Source organism: Jaculus jaculus, chromosome 4 (assembly GCF_020740685.1).
Source record: "Jaculus jaculus isolate mJacJac1 chromosome 4, mJacJac1.mat.Y.cur, whole genome shotgun sequence".
Lineage (NCBI taxonomy): Eukaryota > Metazoa > Chordata > Mammalia > Rodentia > Dipodidae > Jaculus > Jaculus jaculus.
Genome location: NC_059105.1, coordinates 152288878 through 152310754, shown reverse-complemented (window position 1 = coordinate 152310754; position 21877 = coordinate 152288878). Strand labels below are relative to the sequence as shown.

The 21877-nt window shown below is 44.4% G+C and overlaps 1 protein-coding gene across 1 annotated transcript in view; it reads right to left on the bottom strand.

Annotated features, from left to right (window-relative positions):
* Crybg3 (crystallin beta-gamma domain containing 3) overlaps nucleotides 1-19775 on the bottom strand; it is a 124954-nt gene extending 105179 nt beyond the window's left edge. Inside the window, exon 1 of the mRNA XM_045147411.1 lies at nucleotides 19627-19775. Coding sequence (XP_045003346.1) covers nucleotides 19627-19775 — 149 coding nt within the window. The remainder of the gene's footprint in view (nucleotides 1-19626) is intronic.
* Between the last annotated feature and the right edge of the window lie 2102 nt (nucleotides 19776-21877).

Sequence of the window (21877 nt, the reverse complement as noted above, 5' to 3'; positions counted from 1 at the left end):
AAGCCCTGGTGTGCCCATTCTCTCTCTTTCTCTCTCTGCCTCTTTCCCTCTCTCAAATAAATAAATAATGACTGTCAATCTCATCATGACACTCTCCAGCTCAATAAATCTCTACCCTTTGGTGAATAAAATGAAGGGTCCTTTGCATATGTCACAGTTGCCTTCTCATGGTGAGGATAAAACCCTCAGCCAAAGGCAGCAGATGGAAGGGAAGAAGAAACTATTTCCAGCTTACAGTTTCACGGTGGGGAAAGCATGGCAAGGACAGACACAGGCTTCATGTCTCTGCAGCCACCAGGAGGACACAGAGATAGCAAGCTTGCTGTGAACACACCGTGAAGCTGGATTAATAAACCCTGGAGGTCTGCTCCCAGCGACACACCTCCCCCAGCAAGGCTCCACCTCCCAAAGGCATCACCCACTGGGGATCAAGTATGAGGTTGAGTCACAAACATATGAGGCCATAGGAGACAAAAATTTACATTCAAACCACCAAGCATGAATATAGAAAATTACTCATCAAAGAGGAAAGTGAGGAGAAGGGGATGGAGGGTATTACTACGGGATATTTTTTTGTAATCATGGAAAATGTTAATAAAAATTGAGAAAAAAATTAAAAACTAAAAAATTAAAAAAATAAAGAAAATCACTCATGATGTGGCACAGTGGCACCAGTCACACAGAACCACTCACATTACTCAAACATGCCATGCTCACTGGTCAGCAAACCAGTTTTAATGGCCTGCCTCCGACATCCTTGCCCATCTGGACTAAATGTGCAGCCTTCATAGTTTACTTTCAGCTTTGCCTATGTTTTCTGTCCTCCTACTGCATCGGCAACATCTGATTTTTTTTTTTTTTTCCCCAAGGTAGGGTCTCACTCTAGCTTAGGCAGTCCTGGAATTTATTCTGTAGTCTCGAGGTGGCCTTGAACTCATGACGATTCTCCTACCTCTGCCTCCCAAGTGCTGGCATTAAAGACGTGTGCCACCACGCCCAGCAACATCTGAGTTTGATTGTAAAGGCTGCCTGTTCAATGTATGTGTCACTTATGTTTATCCCAGAGCTTAGCATCTTGAGTAGCACCATGAAGCCATTCAAAAAGTGTCGGTTAAGTTTGAAAACTTTTAAACAGGTTATCCAGTTGTGCCTGGCTCTCTTCTCAGGAACTCTATTCCACTGACAGCAATGTGGTAATATACAGGGCTTTCCCTTAATAAGGTAGTGTATAAGTGTCTTGAAAGACTGTACCTGTCAACCTAATTCTCTATTACTGTTTTCTAAAAATAATCAAGAAAGGGTTCAGTTGGTTAAAAAAATAATGGTTCAAGGGCTATAGAGATGACTTAGTGGTTAAGGTGCTTGTCTGAGAAGCCTAAAAACCCAGGTTGGATTCCCCAGTACCCACGTAAGCCAAATGCACATGGTAGTGCATGCATCTGGAGTGAATTTTCAGTGGCTAGAGGCCCAGGTATGCCCATTCTCTCTCTGCCACTTTTCTCTCTCAAACGTAAATAAATAAAATATTTTTAAAATGACTCAACAGTAACAAAGTCATGTTGGGTTAATTTAAAAACAAAACAACAAATCACACCAAAACAAAATATAACACAATTAATTTTTTAAAACTACACAAAAAGTAGTTAAAGTCACTCAAAACTGAATACTGAGATGTGTACTTAGAGAAAAAAGATAACAGAATAGTACAATCAGATTCAAAAACACAAGAGAAAGTGAAACATTGAAGCTGGCTAATACCAAACTTATGTAAGACAAAAACCCATCCCTATTGTGTGTTCACAATATAAGTCATTTGTGACCCAAGAAAAAAAATTAAATAGACCTATTTTTAGAAAGCCGCTTGTGGCAAGAAGTGAAGGGCGAGACTCATCCCCCCACACCCCCGCTGACACATCCAGCCTGCAGTTCTGACAGCCCTGTCCCACTGACCGCACAGACAGCAGGGAAAGAATCTTGCAATAAAGCCCAAATACAAAAGTCAATGTCACACATAACATTTCTCATTTTTAAAATTTTTTGTTTATTTTTTATTTGTTTGAGAGTGACAGACAAGCAGAGAAAGAAGCACAGAGAGAGAGAGAGAATAGGCGCACCAGGGCCTCCAGCCACTGCAAACTCACTCCAGACGCGTGCGCCCCCTTGTGAATCTGGCTTACGTGGGTCCTGGGGAATCGAGCCTCCAACCAGGGTCCTCAGGCTTCACAGGCAAGCGCTTAACCACTAAGCCATCTCTCCAGCCCACATTTCTCATTTTTTAAGCAACCTTATTAAGACCATGACTGAAAAACAGAAATCCAACACATGACCATTAAGCATTTGCTTGTTTTCATAAAACAAGTCTCTGGACCATGGAAAAAAAGATACACATGTGCACACATGCCGGCACACACTCACTCGCACATTCTAAATATTTTTATTTATTTGAGAAAGAGAATGGACACACAGGGCCTCCAGCCACTGCAAACAGACTCCAGATGTATGCGCCACCTGTGAATCTGGCTTACATGAATCCTGGGGAATTGAACTTGGGACCTTTGGCTTTGCAGGCAAGTGCCTTAACCACCAAGCCATCTCTCCAGCCCAAAAACATATATTAACATTCCAGAATTCAAATGATTTAATAAACCCTTGTCTATCACTTAAGATATCTTACACTCCTATTTTTTAAATTAAGTTCTAACAAGATTATTGAAGCCTCAGCAGATAAAAAGCATAAAACTTGGCTCAGTAGCTGACCCACCCACAGACATGGAATACCAGACCTTCCTCCTGGTCCTAGGACTTGACAGTAGATGAACCAGACAAAATTGTTGTCTTTCCCACTCCTTCAGAACTGCTGTCCATATATATCACAATCACCCAGGAAAGATAACATGAGTATTTTTATACAACAGATAGCTAATTGTCAACTACACCGACTAGAGCTGGCTTAGAGGACTCTACATTTTCAACAAGTACCCTTTCCACAGCTCTATGTACCTCACGTTCTGACCACATTCTAGACCATCAATGATCTGAGAGCCTCTCCAGATTGTCTGAAACCAACAAATCATGATCATGAGAGAAAACTGCTCAGGAGGATCACAGTTCATTAGAGATTAACAGTAAGTACTATTACAAAATTCATCCATGGCCTGGAGACGTGGCTTAGAGGCTAAAATGCTTCCTATGCAAGCAGGGGGCCTGGAGACCAAGAGAGCACTGGAGTCTGATCCCTGGGACTTACGTCAGCAGCTGGACAAAAGCACCCAAGTCTGTAACCCCAATCCCATGAGGGGCTGAGACACAAGCATCTCTGGAGTTCACGGGCAGGGGTGAGGGGGCCGGTGGCCAGCAAGCTTCAAGATCAGTTAAGAGACATCTGTTCAAGTAGATCCAGCAGGAGAGTGAAGGAGTGGGACACTACATAGTCTGCTCCCGTCGGGGTAAACAAGGCCACCACTCTGCAGCAACTGTCCAGGGCACTGCATGGGCACATACACCATGCATACATCACACATAACACACACACACACACACACACACACACACACGAAAGAAAACTCAGTCACATGGAACCTAAGTTCCCAACATGATGGCTTGACCACAGCAAAAAGCTGTTCCTTAAAGAGCAAAGAGAGGGCTGGAGAGATGGCTTAGCGGTTAAGCGCTTGCCTGTGAAGTCTAAGGACCTCGGTTCAAGGCTCGATTCCTCAAGACCCACGTTAGCCAGATGCACAAGGGGTGCACACGTCTGGAGTTCGTTTGCAGTGGCTGGAGGCCCTGGCGCGTCCATTCTTTCTCTATATATATCTGCCTTTCTCTCTGTGTCTGTCACTCTCAAATAAATAAATAAAGAACAAAATATTTTTAAAAAGCAAAGAGAGCATCTTAAATACAGAGAGTAGCCATTAAGGGAGAAATCTCTCTGCATCCACACCACAACAGACACAAGACATGCTACAGTCCTCTGCCAGAGCCAGGCCATTGCGTGGTAAGAACACAGCTTCCTGGATGGCGGGAGGGTAGGCTCTCAGGAACGGCTGAGTGTAGTTGGTAGAGAGCGTAAAACACAGGGAGGGACAGCCAAGCTCTTCGCTCCGCCCCTCTTCTAACACCCTGCTGGTATGTCTTCTCCCATGACTTCTTCCTCCGGCATCACGACTTTGGCTCCATCAGAAAAAATCTGGAAATACTAAAGACCCAGACACAGCTTCCTTAACTGCCTTATGGAGGCTGGCCTGCCCACTTCTGTATCAATGCTAGAGGGGATAATGACTTGATATTTCCAGACGAGGCAGTCTTTGGTGCTGTAGTCATCATTAGCAGAGATCCTGGGCCAACCCAAACACATCGTCACTTCACCTAAGGTTGTCCGGATTTGGGAATGTCCTGACATCTAAACAGCATCTGTCAACCTAATGGGACCTCTGGCCACAGCCAGGATTTCCTACTAAGGATTTACCTTTTCTCTCCTCTTCCATTTCACTCAGCCTTAAAAACACACCCCCTTTATAGATGTCCATTCCCACTGCCCAAGGGAAATGGTCTTGCTGGGCTATATAATCCAGGGAATGGTATATGGTACGATGGTAAGAAAAGGAACCAGGGTAAACCTCTATTATTGTCTCTTCCCCACTAGCCTCTGCTGGCTCAAGACCCTGGTCCGTTAAGCTACATCTCTCCCACTGCGACTTCACCTGACATGTTGCTGCTTACCACAGTCTACCTGACCCACTTCCTGGACAAAACCAGAAGTAGTCAGAATTGGCCTTCCCTGTCTCATTACCAAAATCATCCTGGGACTAAAAGAAAAGATGAAATAAAACAAGGAGCCTGTTGGCAGTCAGGTTCACATTGCTGGCAGAAAACACCCAACCAAGAGCAGCTTGTGGGACAGAAAGGTTTATTTTGGCTTACAGATTCCAGGGGAAGCTTCATGATGGCATGGTGGATATCATCTCCTGGCCAACAGGACAACAGGAACAGGAGAGTGTGTCAGACACTGACAAGGGGAAACTGGCTATCATACCCATAAGCCTGCCCCCAACAATACACTGCCTCCAGAAGGCATTAATTCCTAAATCTCCATCAGCTGGGAACCTAGCATTCAGAACACCTAAGTTTATGGAAGACACCTGAATCAAGAACCACCACAGAGTCTTTTACCTACACACCACCCTTTCAATGTCATTGGCTTAAAAAAAAAATAGTTTTACAATAGCTCAAAATGGACAATGCCTGTTTCAGGGCAGCACTTTAGGGACAAAAGGCATTTCAGTTAGTATGAATATAATTTTCCACATCTGTAAACTGCAAGGACAGAACAGCTGATGTGAGATCTCTCCTAGATCTTCAGTCACAGGAAGCTATGAATGTACAACTAGAGAATGAATGGAAAAAAAAAAAAAAGACTAACCTAGGGTCTTTTGTGGGAAAGGAAAAAATAGAGACTATGACCAAGAAACCAACTCAGAATTAAACCTCATACCAGGATGTTGTAAGAGGCAGAAAAGTACCGCCCATCACTGCAGTTACTGGGACTAGCTCCAGGCCGGCTCTCCACTCCCTTAGCCTCTACCCTCTCAACCTTCACTGTGCTCCTTAAATACAGGCCCTACAGAGTCTGCTCATGCTAGAAAGATTGTCTCCAAGGGCCCACACATTTATTATGTTTTTATAGAAATGGTGGCTTCACATAGGAAGCCCTATAGTCCTCCTTGGCTCGATTAAATGCAGGTACATTATGGATAAAATTAACTTTTGTGCATTGGCCTGCAGCCTCATCCAACAAGTCCAATTCTGCTCTAATGGAGAAAAAAAAAAAAAAAAAAACAGACTTCCTCATCAATGATTCACAAACAACCATGCAGAACACTGTCCATTCATAGGTGACACACAGGAGCAGAGTGGTACTTGTGTTTTAATGACCATTAGCGGGATGTAAAAGAGGTGGTTATGGCACTATTTCTGGGCTCCAAATTAAAAGGTAACTAGATGCTGCAATTGTCGGGCCATCAAACAACATGTATTTGAGCTCAAACATCTGGCATTTGAGTGATTGAGAAAATCTCTAGAGGACATGCGGGGGGAGGAAAGGTAACAGACATTAGTTATGAGATCCTCTTGCTTTGCAGTCTAGACTCCTCTGACACTGCTCTACCCTATAATGCTGGCCTTCTCCTATAATTTATACATCTCCCTGGCAGCTGCTTGATTCCCAGCCCCCCCCCCCCTTCTCGTGCCTCCCAAGTAAGACCATAATTACAGTGCAACCACAGATTGCACTGTGAGAACCTCTGCCTGCCGGAAGTGTACCTGGGCTATCACAGGCTTGTCCTGCATGACTGCCCCACCCAAGCCCTCAATCCACCTCATGTCCTTCAGATCCTAGACATGGGTAACTCACCTCATGAGCAGCAGCACCATACATCTTCTGCTGTCACATGTACTTGAAATGGTACTCGCCCTCCTTTCAAAAAGGGGGCATTTGGAGCCGGGCGTGGTGGTGCATGCCTCTAATCCCAGCACTCGGGAGGCAAAGGTAGGAGGATCGCCATGAGTTCCAGGCCACCCTGAGACTCCATAGTGAATGGTCAGCCTGGGCTAGAGTGAGACCCTACCTCAAAAAAAACAAAATAAAAAGGGGGGGGCGGCATTTGGGACTAAGGGCACAAACCAATGAGCAAATATTTGTCTAGCATCTACAAAGATCTGTGTTTGATCTCAGGTAACCTCAAAAATAATAATCAGGGCTGGGGAGATGGCTCAGCAGTAAAAGACGCTTGCCTGCAAAGCCAAAGGACCCAGGTACACTTCTCAACTCATGTAAGCCAGATGCACAAGGTGGCACATGCATCTGGAATTCGTCTGCAGCAGCTGGAGGCCCTGGAGTGCCCATTGTCATTCTCTCTCTCTAAGTACCTCTTTCTCTACCTCTCTCTCAAATAAAGAAATAAAAATATTTAATAAAAAATAATCAAATGGACGCTGGTCCACGTATCATTCAAAGTACTGTCTTGAGGAAAGTTGACTAGAGATCCAAGAACAAGCAAAATTACTACTGGAGTCCGGTTCGCATTGCTGGTAGAAATCACCCAACCAAGAGCAGCTTCTGGGAAAAAAGATTTATTTTAGCTTACAGGCTCGAGGGGAAGCTTCACTATGGCAGGGGAAAATGATGGCATGAGCAGGATATCACCCCTTGGCCAACTTAAGGTGGACTACAGCAACAGGAGGGTGTGCCAAACATTGGTATGGGGAAACTGGCTATAAAGCCCATAAACCCACCCCCAACAATACACTCCCTTCAGGAGGCATTAATTCCCAAATCTCCATCAGCTGGGAACCTAGCATTCAGAACACCTAAGTTTATGGGGGACACCTGAATCAAACCACCACATTCCACCCCTGGCCCCCATAAACTGATATCCATACATGATGTAAAATACAATGCATTCAGTCTGACTTTAAAAGTCCCCATAGTTTTTATCAATTCCAATGATGTTCATACATCCCCATAGTCCAAGATCTTTTAACTGAGCCATAATACCAAAAAATAACCTCAAAAAAACATAATGGCACAGAATAAATATTCACACTGCAATAGATGGCATTGGGCATAGCAAAGAACCATTCAACCAATACAAGATTTAAACAACTAGGACAAACATCAAACTCTGTAGCTTCAAGTCCAACAACTCTAGACAGTGACAAATCTTCAAGTCCGATAATTCTAACCAGCAACAAGTCTCTGGCATTCCAATTCCGCCCCTCCAGCTAGGCTACTCACAATCCGAGGAAACTTCATCGTGGCCGGCAGCTTCTTGGCAGCCATCTCATGGTCCTGGCATCTCCACTGGGTCTCCACTGCAAGCCACGGTTCATCCTCATGGCCCCATGGGGCCTCTATGTAGGCAACCAGCAAACCCGCTTCATACTGCCCATGGCCATTTCCAAAACACAAGACCATGTTGCAAACTCAATGACCCTCTTTCCAGCATTTCTTATACTCCATGATACTAGGTAGGGTGCCAATTTGTTAATCCAGGGGGGAATAAAGCAGACTTTGAAGAACAGGACACTCCTTGAGCACCCAGGCCCCTTCAAAAGAGTCTACATTCTTCTTGTTGCCTCAGCGCAGGTCAGCTAGCCCAGTCTCAAAGGTTGTAATCTCTCAGTTGCAGCTGAACGGGCAGCAGTTCACCCATATCCCTCTGTTCACACCAGTTCATTTCTACGCAAAGCAACCCTGCACAACTTCTCAGGACATGGGCATAAGAGCAAGCTTCTCACACAAACTGCTAGCCCAGTCCAAGCAAAGCTCTTTCTCACCCTCATAAGCCAAACCTCACAGTCCATAGTTCCTACTGAATTCAGGTCTTGCAGCTCAGACCAAAGTACTCCATCAAGCTGTACTTACAGCACTGCAAGACATCTCTTAGGCCAAGGTTTCAAATCCTCCCATATTCCTCTTGAAAATCAGCTCCAAAAGGCCAAAGCCACACAGTCAGATGTCTAGCAGCAACCCCACTCCTCGGTACCACTTTACTGCTACAAGTCCAACTCATATTGCTGGTAGAAATCACCCAACCAAGAGCAGCTTCTGGGAAAAAGAGATTTATTTTGGCTTACAGGCTCGAGGGGAAGCTCCACGATGGCAGGGGAAAACGATGGCATGAGCAAAGGGTGGACATCACCCCTGGCCAACATAAGATGGACCACAGCAACAGGAGGGTGTGCCAAACACTGGCATGGGGAAACTGGCTATAAAGCCCATAAGCCCGCCCCCAACAATACACTCCCTCCAGGAGGCGTTAATTCCCAAATCTCCATCAGCTGGGTACCTAGCATTCAGAACACCTAAGTTTATGGGGAACACCTGAATCAAACCACCACAATTACACCTTCCCAGAGCTTTCTAGGACCTGGCATGGCTGACCTCCCCTCCGCCTCAAATCCCCGCTCCTTTGTAAATTCTGTAGACATAAACATGCAACACAGAAGCACATGCCTAGGCAAAGCTTTCAAAAGCTCAGCTTTGTTTTCATTACTTGCTAGGGCCTCTTCACTCCTAGCTCAGATGGCCCCTGGCTCCCACCCTGTCGCAATCTCTTTTCCTCCCATTCTGTTATGCCTGTCCACACGAGCATCTGTGCCACACTGCCCAACCCCAGGACCTTGGAACTGCGTGTTTTGTAAAGTTCCTGTTTGGATCGGCTCATGTCTCACTCCTAGCTATCATCCGGGTCTCTGCTCAAATGTTACCCAATGTAGAGGACCACTGTGACTTAGACCACCTCAGACTCGCCACGTTCACCCGACCGTATTCCCTTACCCTTACCCTGCATTTGTTTTGCTTTAAATCACACTGCATCTAAATTTATTTCATTTATTTTATGCCCTCCCCCACACAGTGAGGAAGTGAGTTTAAGAAAATAAGTTAGTAGATAACAAAAGGAAGGGTATCAGCATTTAAGAGGTAACAGATGTTGGAAGGAGGAAGCCAGCCATAAGTTATTCAAGAAAGATCACACTACATCTTAAATAGCAACAAAGGAGTAATTACCACTTTGGTTTATCCTCAGAACTCCAAGACAAACTCTACGTAAGCAGAGACAAATTTAAATATTTAAACCAGATTCTGATAAATGATGACATAGCTAAGCCTTTTATAAGGGTTAAAATTTAAATTCGGGTTCTAGCTTACACATACGCAGTACTCTAGCAAGGGTTAGAGCACAGTGTTAAAGGGATATACAGTCAAGTTTTAATCATGATGAGAACTTGTACTTTTTGTAAAACTATCTGTACATGTCGGGGGGGGAGTTGAAAGAGAATGATGTGGTAGGATGGTACTTGTCTGTGAGTGAGGAGAGTTATGCATGCAACTATTTTTTAATATTCTTATAGTCACATGCCTATTTTCTTATAAAAGCATGGGATATATATATATATATATATATATATATATATATATATATATATGTTTTTTGTTTTGTTATTTTTTTGTGGGGAGGTTGTCTTTTGAGGTAGTGTCTTGCACTAGCCCAAGCTGACCTGGAATTCCTCAGGATGGCCTCAAAGTGAGCCTCCCATCTCCTGAGTTCTGGGATTAGAAGCATGTACTCAGCTCAAAATATTTTTAAATAGCAAACCATTGTAATTATAATAAAAAAATGGAAGCAACAGAATACTAATACTACAAGTATTATATAATGGTAATTTCTTTGTTTCCTAACATATGCCACCTATCAAATAAGAGTCTTATCTACCTATTTAGAACAATGAGACAATCAAAATTATTAAGAAAACAGAAATTTGTGACATGTATCTTCTACAAATTATATCAAACTAGTATTTGTGAGAGCATAGAAATGCCATTTTCATCTCATTTCTCAAACTCTCATTTGTGCTACATGTCATTACAAAAAATACATATAGATAGATAGATATAGATATGACATAGATATAGATATAGTACTTAAAAACATTCTATCATAGTGCAAACAAAGTGTTAGGTGCCCATCTTAGGATTGTAGCTATGAAAATGAGTTATATTTTGGTTCTAAAACTTAAAAGAAATTGGCAAGAAAAGTCAAAGATGTGACCTTAGAGACACTTCCGGAAGCTCTGACATGTAACACGCTTCCCAACAGTCAATGCTGAAAGATGAGGGCAGGAAGTTCAAGCCGCTCAAACAATTAAAATTTTGGCCACCATGAAACAAAGAATTTACAGGCAACTTTTGATAAGACATATTTTACTCTTTTCTTTTGGAAAACCCCAATAAGATCACAGGGAAGCAGTATGTAGGGAAATAAGTTAGTAGATGACAAGAGGAAGGGTACCAGCATCCAAGAGATAACAGATGTTTTGAAGAGGAAGCCAGGCAGAAATTATTTGGATAGATAAAACTACAGTGTAAATAGCTGCAAAACAGAAATTCCCATTTTGGTTTACCCTAAGCACTCCAGAAAAAAAATATTGGGATTAAAAGGCCTAAGTAGAGGATAAAACACATGGCTAAACATGCTAACAGTCATGACAACTCACATTCAAAACCTACAGGCATTTTCAGGACAGAAGAAAAAGTTTTAAAAGGCTCCAAGCTCTCTTGAATACCAAGAACAGTAGGAGAATACAAAACAAAGACCACAAACCAGGGAGTTGGAGAAAAACTCTTCAACTGAGATGGTTAGCTCTAATAGGGAAGAGCCCACCAGCTCACAGTTAAGACTGTGCCAACATTTATTATGTTTCACATAATAAATTACAAGGATTTATCCAGAGATGGGATTAAAATGAAATGCAAAATTTGCAAAGACAACCAAAAAAGTGACATTTAAAGGCCCATCAGAATTCTCAACAGCAATAGAATCTGAAGGAAAACAGAGAAAAAGCTTCAGAAAACTATTTTCAGAAAAATCAAAGACTGTATCTCAGCGCTTTTATTTATTTATGTGAAGAAAGGGAGAGAGGAAGATGAATGTGCTTCCTGAACCTGGGCCCACTGGCTTTGCTAGCACCTTTGTTAAAAGTGAAGCTTTCAGGGGCTGGAGAGATGGCTTAGTGGTTAAACGTTTGCCTGTGAAGCCTAAGGACCCCGGTTCAAGGCTCAATTCCCCAGGGCCCACGTAAGCCAGATGCACAAGGGACACACGCATCTGCAGTTCATTTGCAGTGGCTGGAGGCCCTGGAGTACCCATTCTCTCTGCCTCTTTCTCTCTCTGTCTGTGACTCTCAAATAAATAAATAAAAATAAACAAAGAGGCTTTCTGCCCTAACTTAAAAAAAATTTTTTTTTTAAGTGAAGCTTTCAAAGTCAAATGCCCAAAATGTGAAGGTCACAGACAGGAATGAGTCAATACATCTTCACATGTGACATTCCTAATAAAACATTAGTCTTCCTAATCTATGAAAAATATTAATTTTATATATAGCTCGTACTTTGAAGAGGTTTAGCTGGTATGGGCCGCTGGAAAGGACCTGAACCTGAACCATCTCCTGTGTCGTGGCTCAAAGTTCTGGGAAGGTTAATGACCCATGATAAGACCAGGTCAAGGTCACAGTAGATGACAGAGAACCTCAGAATGTTATACTTTTGTGACTTTAACTGCTCATGCAGTTTTACACTAAAGATTGATAATATAAAAATCTCAATTACACTTGCAGAAAGTATCAAAAATCAAAGTATATTATGCATTGTATGTGAATTTGTTCCTGTACTTAATCAGAATTTTTCAGGAAACAATTAATGTATCCCATTCTCCTTAAAAGAGTTGTTATCATTATGATTATGATTATGATTATTATTTTAACAAACTCAAGACCATAAGGTATTGCCAGGTATGGTGATGCACACCTTTAATCCCAGCACTTGAGAGGCAGAGGTAGGAAGGATACTCACTGTGAATTTGAGGTCAGTCTGGGCTAGAGTGAGATCCTACCTCAAAATAAATAAATAAATAAATAAATAAATAAAAACACAAGATATTTGTTTTCTCTTTTATCTACAGATATTCACCAGGTCACAAAGTAATCTTTTCTTCCTCTGCATTGTAAAATAGGTAATTTATAAAACTTTTAAGTGTTAAAAGGTATACAAGCAACACAGGCCTTTAAACCCAGCACATGGGAGGCAGAGGTAGGAGGATCACTGTGAGTTTAAGGCCAGTCTGGGTCTAATTCCAAGTCAACTTAGGCTAGAGCAAGATAATACGTCAAAAAAAAAGAAAGAAAGAAAGAAGGAAGGAAGGGAGGAAGAAAATACCATCTTTCTACAGTTTTGGCTTGTATCTCTCATTTGAAGGAGGCTGACACACCTATCTGTGTTTAGTAAACTTCTAATTTGCATTAATGAAAACATTATTTTCCTCTCCCACTTCTCAGGACTATAAATCCATTGTTGTTCAGCCACTGGCCTAGCCCATCTGGGCAGATGTCCAGCTGCACGTCATTGTGTTTTATTTCTACTCTGAACCTCTTTCTAAGGCCAGCTTCCTTGCATGGGCCTTCCCATCTTGGGCAAAGGAAACAATCTCCAGCTGTAGCTTTTGAATTCAGAACAAGCATAGAACTCCTGGTTCTACACTGGTGGATTTTTGATTAGCCACAGAGCCTCTTGAAGCCTTCCATTCCCTATCAGTAACATGGGGTAAACAAACCTCTCCTATCTTTGCTCTACGCCTTACAAGATTTCATATATATTCAAAGTCTCAAGCACATGGCTTGGATGCAATTGCACTTTCACAAAGGGTAGTTTCATCTCATCATCACTAATCTGCCAAGTACGAAAAAATAAAACACTTGAGAACAACATGGGTAAGCAGACCGCAGTTTCACTGCTTTGCGGCGCTTTCAATTAAATACTTCCAGAAGTTCAACGGTGAGGGAAAGTCCTGCTGGAATTGTACCATGACTTGGCCAGTCATACTTGCCAAGTAAACATAAAGGGTGAATTATTTCTAGTTGCAAAGCTTCAGCTTGTTCTCTGTCAACATAAGCCATTAGGTGTAAGGACTGCCACTTACTGGGAACACAGTTCCTAAAAGAATGCTCCTGGCGGGCTCCGCCCCGGCTCGCCCAGCCCGCAGAGGGAGGGAGCACTGGGTGGATCTTGGGGCAGCGCTGCGTCCACCTGGTTGGGAGAGGTAACGTCTCCCACACTGTGCTCAGCCGGCAAGCCACGCTGATCAAACCATGCCCACAGAAAAGTTAATGTGAGAGGATAGAATACAAACCCAATTAAATTTCTTACGCAATATATGACATTCAAGAGGCCATGTGCTCTGAAGGAGACATGTTTAGCATCTAATGAGCTCATCTCAGGGGAGAGTCACATGTTGATCCCCCCCCCCTCCAATTACTGAGCCCTCTGTGGGCAGTTTTGGTCACTCATTCATCTTTGTCTCACTTTATAGTATCATACTGAGCAGACAGCAGCCATGACTACTTAGGAATGTAACACAATCAAATCAACATTTTTTATTTTTGCTTTTACTTCATGTTAATTCTCTCTTCTCATCAGATAGCCTAGGTTATTTTCCTCATTTTAGGTTTTCCTCAACCTACAATCTCACAAAGCACCAACGGAAAAAAAAAAAAAAAGCAGTTGTATTAATTCTGGTGTGTGTGTCTATGGTGCAAGCAAGTGTGTATAGACGTACAGGGCCTAGACTAGTTGATTCTGGGAGCCTCTAGGCATGCCTGTGAGGGATTAGCTAGATTAAATTAATTGAGATGGGAAGACCCACTTTTTTGGGTTCTGGGCTATGTAAAAAGGAGAAAGGTAGCTGAGCACCAGCATGCCCTTCCTCTGCTTCCTGACTACTACTAAACACGCCCTGCCTCAGGCTCCTGCCCCAAGACATTCTCCACCCTGACGGACTGTAACTGTAACCTGGAACTGTAAGATGAAGGAAACCTTTCAATCCTCAACTTGCTTTTTGACAGGTTATTTGGTGACAGTTATTTGGAGAAAGTAAACAATTCAGGTAGAAAAAGAACTATTTTGTCAGGAATAATTATGTTTGTCCATACCAAATGCACTATTTTTCCACTCTGCTGAATAAAAATACTAAAAAGCATCATCCCTGGTTCAACAGTCAGAAATCCTGAGTACATAAATTTACTGCAGGGCAGTTTGTGGTATAATTCTAAATCTAGAATACTTAGATGATACAAGTGAGTGCATTTTCAAGGAAGTCTGAGCAAGAAACAGAATTCCCAAATAAGCTGTCCAGTAGGCTGTCCACCCTACTAATTTCAAGAGCTAGAAATCTCACTTACAAAAGGTGTGTGTGGACACCCTACAATAGTCTATAGGAGTAGGTTCTAAGCCCAGAGTTAGTCCAGTAAAATGACATCAACATGAAATCTGTGAAGATTTCTAGAATTTGCTAGTGATTTTCACTACATGCAGTATAAATTGGTGGTATGGCACAGGTATATTCTCACCCACTTTGGTTAACCTAAAGGCTGCAGCCCTCAGGCTGGTCATCAGAAGGGCTACTGACATCTTTTGCAATAGCATCTCCCCATGACCACCCCATTAGCTTCCAAACCCAACCCCAAAAAACTACACAGCATGTTTCTAAAAGTCACTTCGAGAGTACACAAATCTACTACTCCTGGTTGAAAATCACTACTGGTCTCGTGAATGATCTAAACAAGTGCAGAGTCACTCCTTACTTGAGCTTGATAAAAAAAAAAAAAAAAAAAAAAAAAAAAGGATAGCAAGATGAGACACAACCCCTGACGTAGAGTTTTGGGATCCTGTCTTACCTGTCTATCAATGACACTACATCTGGTCACTCATAGTCAGTCATAAGTCGCTATACCTAAAATGGACCACATCCTTTCCCTTTGAGAGCCAAAGGAAAGAAGGTCAGATTGACACATATTCAAATGTGAGTATGTTGTGGCTTTTTGTTTGCTTAACTTGGTTTGCTTCTTTAAAGCCTCACAGTGCAGCCCAAGTGGTCAGGAACTCCTGATAGAGCTCAGATTGGCCTCAAATGCCCAGCAGGCCTTCCACTGTGGCCTCCAGAGGGCTGGGATTATAGACGTGAGTCACTATGCTCAGCTTTGAGTGTGTCTGGAATGTGCACAGTTTAGGAGGATGTAGATAGGAGAGTGTAAAAAGAAGATCCAGAGTCCTTCGGACTCCTTTCATGAACTTGGGTAAAATTATCTGTCGGGAATGCACCGTTCTGTCTCCCTCCCGCCTATGTCACCAATGACTAGCGATGCTACTGGCAAGCAGAGTGAGGGATCATGGGTACCACGTCCTACAAAGGACAGGAGAGTCCAGGTTACACAAAATTGTTGCACCAAAACACAAACAGCACCTAGGCAGTCTCCCACCCTCAGTTTCCTCTAAGGTAAGAGGATGATAAATGTACCACCCCTTTGGCCTGAGTGCATGATTGAAATGAAAATCTACTAGTAAATGTTCTCTTTCCTACATAATGTATATCCAGCCCTTGACAAATGCTTTCCCTTTTTGTTATCTCCCATTTTGAGATATAAACATTTTTGATTTTAAACAGGTCCACCATGCATGAAGCAGCAAGGAGGCAAATTTAAGCAATCATTTCTTTTAAAAGAAATTATTTATTTGAGAGAGAGAGGGAGGGAGAAAGGAAGAGGCAAATAGAAAAAGAATGGGCACACCAGGGCTTCCAGTCATTGCAAACTAACTCCAGATGCATGAGCCTCCTTGTGCATCTGGCTTAAATGGGTACTGGGAAACCAAACCTGGGTCCTGTAACTTCACAGGCCTGGGTCCTTAGGCTTCACAGGCAAGCGCCTTAACTGCTAAGCTCTCTCTCCAGCCCCAAGCAATCATTTTCTCAAGGCAGATAAAAATTTTATAAGCAGGTATCTACCTATAAAAAAGTTCATATTTCAACAATATCTGTTAAACAGATTACGTTCTCTGAACTACACATTAAGAATCAAGCACTCTGTCTAGACACAGTTATGACTCAGCTCCAGCTCCAACTAAGTTTCCAGCTGCCTCTGTCACTGTGTCCCACCAGTGTGAATATCCCCTAACTGATCACAAGTCCCTCAGGCCTTTACACAGCCTATAACACCTGTTCCTGATTGCTCACACAAACTGGCTAAGATCTCTGCCTACAGAAATATCACTGACTCCTGGAAGGACTTAAAATCTCCTCTGGGATGAGGCACCACAGGTGAGATGAGACCAACTGGGCTCCTCTGTCATTTCTAAGGAGTTCAGTCTGGTGTGCTCAGAAACTGGGCTGGATACTACAGTAGCGACTCTCACCTTGGGAGTTAAGGTTCCTGTGGAAACTTAAATTGCAGTTTTCCTCTCTACGTAATCTAAGCTGATGGGCTGGTGAGATGGCTTAGTGGTTAAGGTACATGCCTGCAAAGCCAAAGGACCCAGGTTCGATTCCTCAGTACCCATATAATTCCAGTAGTACAAAGTGCCACATGTGTCTGGAGTTCATTTGCAGTGGCTAGAGGCCCTAGCATGCCCTCTGTCCCTCCCTTTCTCCCTCCCTCCCTATTTCTCTCTCTCTCTCTCTCTCTCTCTTAAATCAATAATCTAAGATGATATAAGCACTTCTTGGATCTGGTCAACCAGCTTGAGTGCTCATCCCTGAGTTTAAACATTAGCTTCTTTACTTGTTGAAGGTTAACAAGAATAGAAGAGCAGCAAGCTCAATAACTGATGTGGTCACACCAAGTGAACCCCAAGGAACTGATAACAGTCAATAAAAGCGGATTTCCCTAAGGTTCAAATAGAGAATTATTAAAGTACCTCTGTCAAGGTGCAATGCAGAATGGTACAGTTCTGGCCACCTTCCAAAGACCCTGCTTGCCCAGTTTGTACCTGTATCTTTGCTTTTGTGGGTAGCAAAACAAACAACAACAAACAACACATGTCAAAATAATATCATTAATTTGACTTTTATTTTTGTTCTTAAGAAACTACTAAGGGATTTTAATTTTTTTAAAGTGTGCTCTGTTTTGTATTTGGATATCAGTAGGCTAAGTAATAAATGAATGTTCACCAATACTGGAGCACAGATAAAAAAAGGGCTGTACAACATGGGTTTGAAGGAGTCAATTTCATTGCAAAAGCAATAGAAAAAAAAAAAAAACACATAGGAATGAATCCTTATGGGCTTTAGAGTTACAAGCAAGGTATGGAATTTAAATAAAAAGTAGCTATGAGACTGCAGGCAACTCACTTCCAAACTGCTTTCTTTTGAGTGCAATGAACATTCTGATGATTCCGGTGTCTAAGGTCTTTACAGTATTACTCTGTACCCGTACACCGCTATACTCGCCGGTCTTATGAGGTCTCCTCAGATTCTCATAGGTCCTTCAGAGAAAAAAGCCCCTTGCTTGTTTATTTGGACGGCCACACACCTCTACTCATGTCTACTTGAAACAACTCCTCTCCTAAAACCACCACTGCGAAAAAGTGAACCGTGCTCTCATTAACATTAACCCTGCCAGCAAGAGAAACAGCCTAAATACCCTTTCATGGTGAAATAAGATCACAGTGACAAATCACAATTCTGGATCCAAACTTGTTAACACCACCAGGGTGTTGTGTTGTGTTACTGGGACACTGGGCTCTGCTAAGGATTTCCATTTATGTCATTACACTTTCAATAAAACCTTTGTGTTTGTTTATATCCCTGAAAAGAAATGTAAAGCAGCAAAACACCCACACGAGGGATTATGTGCAATCCCCTAACATCTGGCATGTTCTAAAAAAGATGAGGGCACAATTAGTGTTCACACTGAAGTGCCATTAAAAAATTTCACTGTCAAAAAGTCACAACAGGGCAGGCCTGTCGAGTGGTGACTTGAACAGAGAAGGGGTCGCTGGCGTGGAACTAACTGGCTGCTACAGTGGTCAGCTTTAGGCAGAAAGAGTTCAGAATGAAGGAGTATTAAAAAGAGAGACGGGCCAGAGAGCAGAGGCTGGCAGAACTTCTGGACAAAGCTGCTGGGAGCCTCCCTCACTGGCCTGCTGACCTTTCTGCAGCCCACTCGGGGGTTTCCAACGTGTGCTGCGTCTACCTGGAACTTCTTTTCAAGGCTGCTTCCGATTACCCGAGATCACTGGTACTGGGACGCTGCGGGGCGGGCACCGCAGGCCCTGCAACCCGCTGACATACCCAGGTCTGAGACCTGTCAGACTTAGGAAGGATTGTTCACTAACTACTGGGGTTACTTTGAATTTCAAACCATCAACAATCCATCCGAGCAGTCATAGCTGGAAGTTACAAGGAGAACACGCCGTCACCTACCCTTAGGAGTCTCTTGGATAATAATAACAGATCCTAATGGAAAAGTTTCCCGGCGGGGAAAACAAAGGGTGGCATCGAATCGGAGCCCCCGAGCGGGAGCCACCTCTGTCCGGGTGGCGTCCCCTCCGCTCTGCCCGCGCTAAGCCTTTAGAGACGGAGGCGCGCACGGCTCTGCAGTGGACATCCCTCCTCGGACACGGGCCGTAGCTGTTCCTGCTACGCTCAAAACAAACAAACCAAAAAAGTTCAAAACGACAACTCACCCAGGAAGGAGGAAAAGATTCAGAAACGGGTATTTTTAATGAGACACGCCATTTAAAAAAAAAAAAAGTCATTTTACAGTAGCAGGTGGAGCAAGGAAAGGATGACAGAGAATGTGGCATATTCTAACTGCTGAAGAAAAAAATAAAATAAAAAAGCAAGACTGCCCCAGGCCTGGGTTTGGGGAATCTGGGAACTTCAGACAGATGTTGGAAGAGGCAGATGAGAAGGGAGGGCGGCTCCGGTAAACACAGCTCAGGGGAGCGGCGGGACTTGAGGTCCGGACCAAGCCTCGACAACTTATTCTGGCCATTCTTCCGCGGGTGGCGCTGGGGGAACTTGGGGTGCAAACGCCAGCGGGGTCCCGGCGGCGCGCGCAGGGAGCTCAGCGCCCGCGTCCCGGCCAGGGTCCCCCGCGCGTCCGGCGCGGGCACAAGCTGCCCCCGGGGCTCCGGCCGCCGAGGCCAGAAGCGGCCCTGCCCGGCAGGACGAGAAGAGACCACCGTGGGAAGGAGCCCCGCGCCCCCCCCCCCCGCCCCTGCTCCGCCGCGACTCCCACCTCGCAGCGCCTCGACCCCGGGCGGGCGGCGGGCCGGTCCCCGGCTTCTCCTCCTCTTCCTCTTCCTTGTCCCGGGAAGGGCTCCTGGCAGCGAAGAACCGGGAGAAGCTGTGCCAGGGGGCGCCGCCCCTCCTCCGGCCGCCCGACATGCCCGCGGCCGTCTGCGGGGCACCGACGAGGCGGGGCCGCGAACTCAGGCTCCCGAGCGCAGCGCAGCCCGGCCCCGCGCCCCGCGCCCCGCGCCCCGCGCCCCTGCCCGCGCGCCTCACTCCATCCCCGCGGGCTCCTCCTCCGCCTCCCCGCCGGCCCGGCGCTGCGCGGCGCGGCGCAGCGCAGCCCGCCCCCCGGGAGGAGCCAGCGGCCCGGGACCGCCCCGGGACCGGCCACAGACCCGCGGCCCCGGAGGTTAGAAAGGTCCGAGGCAGCCCCTGGCACGATGCGGCACACTCAGGGCCAGGGTCAAGCCAGCCCTCTCCAGCAGTGCCAGAGATGTGACGAGGCAGAGCCCCAGAGAGAAAGGGGGCGACCGTCCTCAACTTGTGAGCGCCTGTGCTGGTGCACACGTGCATTGACTGACTTTTTCCCAGCCCAGCTGTTCTGTGAAGTCTCCACCTTCACACCGCGCGTACTTCTCTGTGAGTCCTTCATTTCAGAGACGGTATTGATCAAAAAACAGTGTGCTCCCTTCCAAGGCTCAGGGTCCATTGCGGAAGTGGTGGTGGAAAGAATGGAAGAGCCAAAGGAAGGGTAGGACTCCTTACAACGTGCTCCTCCAGACACAAAATGGCCTAGATATCCATGACCTCGCAGTGCCTGACACTACCTACACAAGACCATCACAAGGGGAGGAAAAGATTATGACATCAAAATAAAAGAGAGACTGATTGAGAGGGGGAGGGGATATGATGGAGAGTGGAGTTTCGAAGGGGAAAGTGGGGGGAGGGAGGGTATTGCCATGGGATATTTTTTATAATCATGGAAGTTGTTAATAAAAATTTGAAAGAAAAAAAAAACAGTGTGCTCCAACTACGATCCAAACTTGTAAGCTCTGGACCAAATATTTTGTAATCGTTACACCGAAGGTACTGGTGGTCTGAATGAAGCTTAAGACTTACTTGAAACAAATCACGACTAGCATGTTTGTTTGTTTTGTCCTTTTAAACTGTACCGGCTAGCATGGAAACCGCTTAGGTGCATTCACCCCAGGTGTTTAATTCTGTTTAAAGCCAAACTTTCTCTGCACAGAATTCAAAGAAGCGATAAGTCATTGGGTTACTACTATAAAGCGTAGGCAAGTAGGCAAAAATGAAACGTGCATGGCTCTTGAGACATGGGTAGTAAATGTCGGTAGTCTTCCTCTCTGCCTTTAGTCTGGCTGGAGAAGGAAACCATTTCTTAGGAGCAGGTGACCCATGGGAAAGCCCAGGACATTTTAGTAGCAGCTGGTGGCTATGGGGGCTTTTAGACTCCCACACTGGGTCTTGGAAGCATCCCAGCTCCTAAGTGTAGCAGGGTTTAACTCACCAAAGTTTAAGAGTACTTACCTTCACCTGTGTTCGAAAATGAGTCTGAGAAAATAGGGAAAGATTAGGATAACACATTAGCATAAAACCTGTTCCCAGTCTAACATTACTTTCGAAGAGAATCTGTATTCAAGGTCTACTTGCCAGAGAACCCAGAGGGAATTTAAAAGCAAAAAGAGCTGTAGCTACAAGGCAGAGAGAATAAGTGATCTCCACAAAACAGTGTTAAATGACTCCCAGCTGCATCTCTCACTTGTTCTGTGACCCAAGTGGGCTCACATCTTCCCAGAGGGTCCATTGTGGAAGTCTTTCTGGGGACAAAAGTGGCTGGGAGCCAATAAGGTTATTAATGAATTCTGATCTTAATAATGTTCTTCTAAAAATAGCTCTCAAGGAAAATGCTGAAATAGCCCAGATTTTTCCATAACCTGTCTCCTGGGTACCTGCAGAAGTGCCCAAAGCACAATATAGAAAGTCCTGAATATTGACATTTTCTGTATGTCAGAAATAACAATGATGTAATGTTCATTCAGATAGGATGCCTTCTATTAACAGCTTTCCATGGTATAAAGTAGCATAACCATTACGTGGCCTATGATATATATTTTCCCAAGAGCAGTGAGTCCATGAAGGAGGTGATTTCTAACAATGATCTTATCTCTGCGGTGTGTTAGAGCAGAGCCCTGGCCCGTTAAACTCATAGTGCATGCTTCCACTAAGGCAAACTG